This window comes from Lycium ferocissimum, chromosome 8, assembly GCF_029784015.1.
Source record: "Lycium ferocissimum isolate CSIRO_LF1 chromosome 8, AGI_CSIRO_Lferr_CH_V1, whole genome shotgun sequence".
NCBI lineage: Eukaryota > Viridiplantae > Streptophyta > Magnoliopsida > Solanales > Solanaceae > Lycium > Lycium ferocissimum.
Genome location: NC_081349.1, coordinates 58857790 through 58861882, shown reverse-complemented (window position 1 = coordinate 58861882; position 4093 = coordinate 58857790). Strand labels below are relative to the sequence as shown.

Below are 4093 nucleotides of genomic sequence, written 5' to 3'. Positions count from 1 at the left end.
AGGAATTTTTAACATATTCCCCCTGTTTATGAGCTCCACCCAATTTTCTTTCTCCTTTCGTCTTTCCAGTTGGTAAAATAATTTGGACATCTGAGAAATATGGGTTTGTGATGGTGAGATGGAGTGAGTTATGACTTTAGGGGAGTACGAGGAGATAAGAGACTGCTCGGAACTTGATAGTAGATCAATCAAATTTTTTCATAAGGCTATGATGTGTGAGAGAGAATTTAGTGAGGTTAGAATGTGGCTATATTGGTTTATGTAGAGGTGACGAGGGTAGCCGAATAGTCTTTTTGGGAATAAGATTTGAAAGTTATGTCTTCTTCAAGATTTGAAATCATTACTCCCCTTTTTCTTTTTTCAAAGCATAATTAAGGCGGCTAGACATGACTAGGGTAGGTAAAACAGGTTGTTTAATTTGTTCCATGATCTTAGTATATAATTAACTGTCGGGAAAAGAAAACAAACCTGAAGCATATTTACAATCTTTAATGTAAGGCCTACTTCTGTGATAGTCATCATGTTTAGACTTTTCAAGATCATGAACCTACCTTGTATAGGACGTATACCTTAATGTACAAGACTGAGTAAAATATTTTCATTACTTTGTGTACCATAGTTAGAGACAACCTTCCTAGCCAATGTTAAGGGGTACATGTGCAGCTTTAATTATCCCCAATCCTAGCATAATTTTTCTTTTGTATGCCTAGTGGGTATCTTTCTTCAATGTAGTATAGACGCACTAACCACATGTTTTCCCTTTACCTTGAATAGGTCTTCCGATTTTGCTTCCTCAATTTTAGCTCTTTAAGCTCCGGAGTAAACACTGCCTCTCCCTGTTAACCGTCTTGGTTTTAATACAAGAACGAGGTTTCGAACACATTTTCATGCACGTTCCCCCTGTCTGATTACCTTCCTCCTTTTGATAACCTTTTTTTTTTTGTAGAACCTTCTTCCTTCTATCTTGAGAGTGAGCAGAACTATTAACGTTTTCCTCTCTTTATATATTGAGCAAGCACTACTCATATGTCATTGTTGCTTGCTCTTCTGCTCCCCTTTTCTGAAAAAAACTATTAGGGGTTGGTTTTGGGCACCCATGCATGCTTGGGTCCCTTTCCTTCATCCTTGGGATGGATCAACTCTTCCTTTTGCCACTCAGGCAATACCTATGTAATATTATTGCCAATATTTATTACACTCTTCTTGATGCTTGTGGCCATTTTTCTTTGTAATCTTTAGGTTCTTTAGCTCAAGGATCATATTTAATGGGCATTCAAATTTGCAGTGCCCCATCTTGCCACACAAGGTGCATAGTGCTTCTTCTGATACCCGGAGGCTTAGTCATCTTATCAAATCCCAATCCTGTAGTAATGTTGTGTGTCTGACTCGTGAGATTTGAGAGCAATTGAGAAGATTGTGTCCATCGATTTGATCTTTCCAGATCATGCTCCTTTTGAAGTAATCTTGACCTGATATCCTTGGTTTTTTCCTGTTCTAGGGCTAGCTTTCTTTTTACTCTCTTTAGCTCTGACTCGACCCCTGGTTGCTCTTCATTTAATTCACGCTTTCCTAATCTAAGCGTCAGCCTCTAAACTTCAAATTGAAGACCCAAATTGGATGAACCAAGTTGGGCAACCTATTTCTTCAACAGCTGATTCTCCTTCTCAGCTTTGCCTCTGCTAACCTCATTCTTCAATAATTGATCCTTTAAGCTTGTAAGCTCACCAAGTGACTTATTTCTCCTTGTGCTCATCTCATCAAATTCATCAATTGAATTTTTCGTAGAGGACTTCATTTCATCTTCTATTATCATATCTACTTTTTCCTTGAGCCCTTATGTACTTACCTTGATGTCTTCCTCCATATATGATTCTGGAAGATCATCAACCATGAGTGCAATATAATCAATATCATCTTCTGAGTCATTATCAGATCCCCAGGCTGCTACCATAGCCTTAGTTGACTCCTTGCTCTTGCTAGCTTCTTCTTTCTCCTTCCTGCCTTTCTTTTCATCCACTCTATTTTCCATAGTGGGCAGTCTTTGATCGTGTGATCAGTTTTATCACACTTGAAGCATCCACCAGCTTGTCCTTTTTCAAAACTCCTTCTTTTTCCAGAGTTTTTACTTAACTGATTTTCCCTTCTGAGGAATTTTCTGAAATGTCTTATGATCAGGGCCATATCTTCCTCGTCTTTTATATCAGCTGTTTTAAGTGCTAAAGACCTTCTTTAACTTGAATCTTCTGTTGTTGCATTCACCATATCCATCTTGTAGGTCTTTAGGTTTCCTACCAATTCATCTAAAGACATATCCTCTATGTCTTTTGCCTATCTGATTGCTGTAACTTTCATCTTGACTTCTCGTGGCAGGGTTCTCAAAATTTTGTCTGCTGAGTGCTCAATGGAGATAACTTTTCCAAGTGAGGTCAGCTCATTCACAATGGAAGTGTATCAAGTGAACATCTTAGCAATTTTCTCTCCTGGCTTCATCCGGAAGTGTTCATAATCAGTAAAGAGCATTGCCTTCCTAAACTTCCTTACTTGGTTGGTTCCTTCATGAGCAGTCTTAAGTGCATCCCAGATCTACTTGGCTATTGTGCATCCAGAGATTCTATTATATTCATCAGGACCAAGTCCACAAATTAGAGCGTTCTTGGCCTTGGCATTGTTTTCAAGAATTCTGTAATCACTTTCTATGTACTCAGCCTTTTCTTTTCTCACTTCTGTCCCATCTTTTTCCTTCTTCATGGGATACTTAGGTCCCTCAATCACCTTGTCCCATAATTCATAATCTTCTACTTGCAGGTGATCTTCCATTCGCGCTTTCTACCACTAATAATATTGGCCATTAAATAATCGTGGCCTTCTGGTGGGATTGACCTTCGGAGTGTCCTGTAGGAGGAGCTGCATTTATCATGATCTGCTCCAAGGCGTTATCCCTTCCAGGAGAACCTGCTCTGATCCCATTTGTCAGCTTTGCACGACCTAAGTGTTTGTCCTAATATGTACCTACTTTTAGCCTATGGACAGAACACGTTACATAATCTATTCTATAAACGTGTTTGCAGAATAAAAACAAACAGGAAGGTAAAGGACACAGGATTTTTACGTGGAAACCACCCGGTAATATGCCGCATAATTTCGGCACATTTGATGCTTTTAAAGGCAAGTTTTAATTGCTTTCAAGCAAGTTTGTGTAGTTTTGATGTGTTTTTGTGGTATTTTAGGTGTTGAGTGTCCACATGGCAAAAGTCGGGGAATTAGGTGAAAAGATCACAAAAAGAAGTTGAAAAAAGGCGAAATTACTGAACAGACAAATTTACGGAACAAAAGGCGGACCGTAGAATATTCTACGGCTCCTCAAATATAACGTAAACTTGTCACAGTAATCTTGTCAACCAAAGTAAAATTTACGGCAGAACTTACAGTCTGAGGAATATTTTACGGATCGTAAAACCCATCGTAGATCAATCACAGTTTGCATCTCAGCCGAGGGAAATTCTATGGAGCAATTATACGGAACGTATAATATTTTATCCATCAAAAAGGAAGCATAGAAAGTGAAGAAAAGCAATTTGATGGACTATGTAATATTTTACGGTCCGTATAACAGTGCCGACAGAGACAGTTTTGTCAACTTATTTCCCACGACTTGGACTAATATAAATATTTGATGTAGGGTTTTTTTGGGTCATTCTTAGTCATATTTTAGTCTCTTTCTTCTTGGCATTGAATACTTCATAGTTTTTGAAGTTTTTGTGGACAAGATTACAACTTTTCATCTTCTTTATTCAATAGTAAGCATTAATGACTTCTTTTATATCTTGTTTTGCATTAAATATTATGAGTAGCTAAATTTAATACTAATGTTGTGAACCCAATGATAGGTGTTATGTGAATGAGTGTTTGCTACTGATATATGCATAATGGGTTGTTCGGGTTTACTTATTCTTTATTCTTCATTGTTAGTTAATGGTTGCAAACATTAACTTAAGTTATAAAACCTTGCTTTACCTGGGAAAGTGATTATTCTTTATTCTTCATTGTTAGTTACTGGTTGCAAACATTAACTTAAGCCATAAAACCTTGCTTT

The 4093-nt window shown here is 37.6% G+C and overlaps 1 protein-coding gene across 1 annotated transcript; it reads right to left on the bottom strand.

The window, feature by feature from the left end:
• Nucleotides 1-1273: 1273 nt before the first annotated feature.
• Nucleotides 1274-2029, bottom strand: LOC132066510 (uncharacterized). Its single transcript, XM_059459813.1, has 2 exons — nt 1847-2029; nt 1274-1588 (listed from the first exon to the last, which is right to left on the bottom strand). Exons 1-2 carry the CDS (start codon nt 2027-2029, stop codon nt 1274-1276), a joined length of 498 nt encoding a protein of 165 aa, XP_059315796.1.
• Between the last annotated feature and the right edge of the window lie 2064 nt (nt 2030-4093).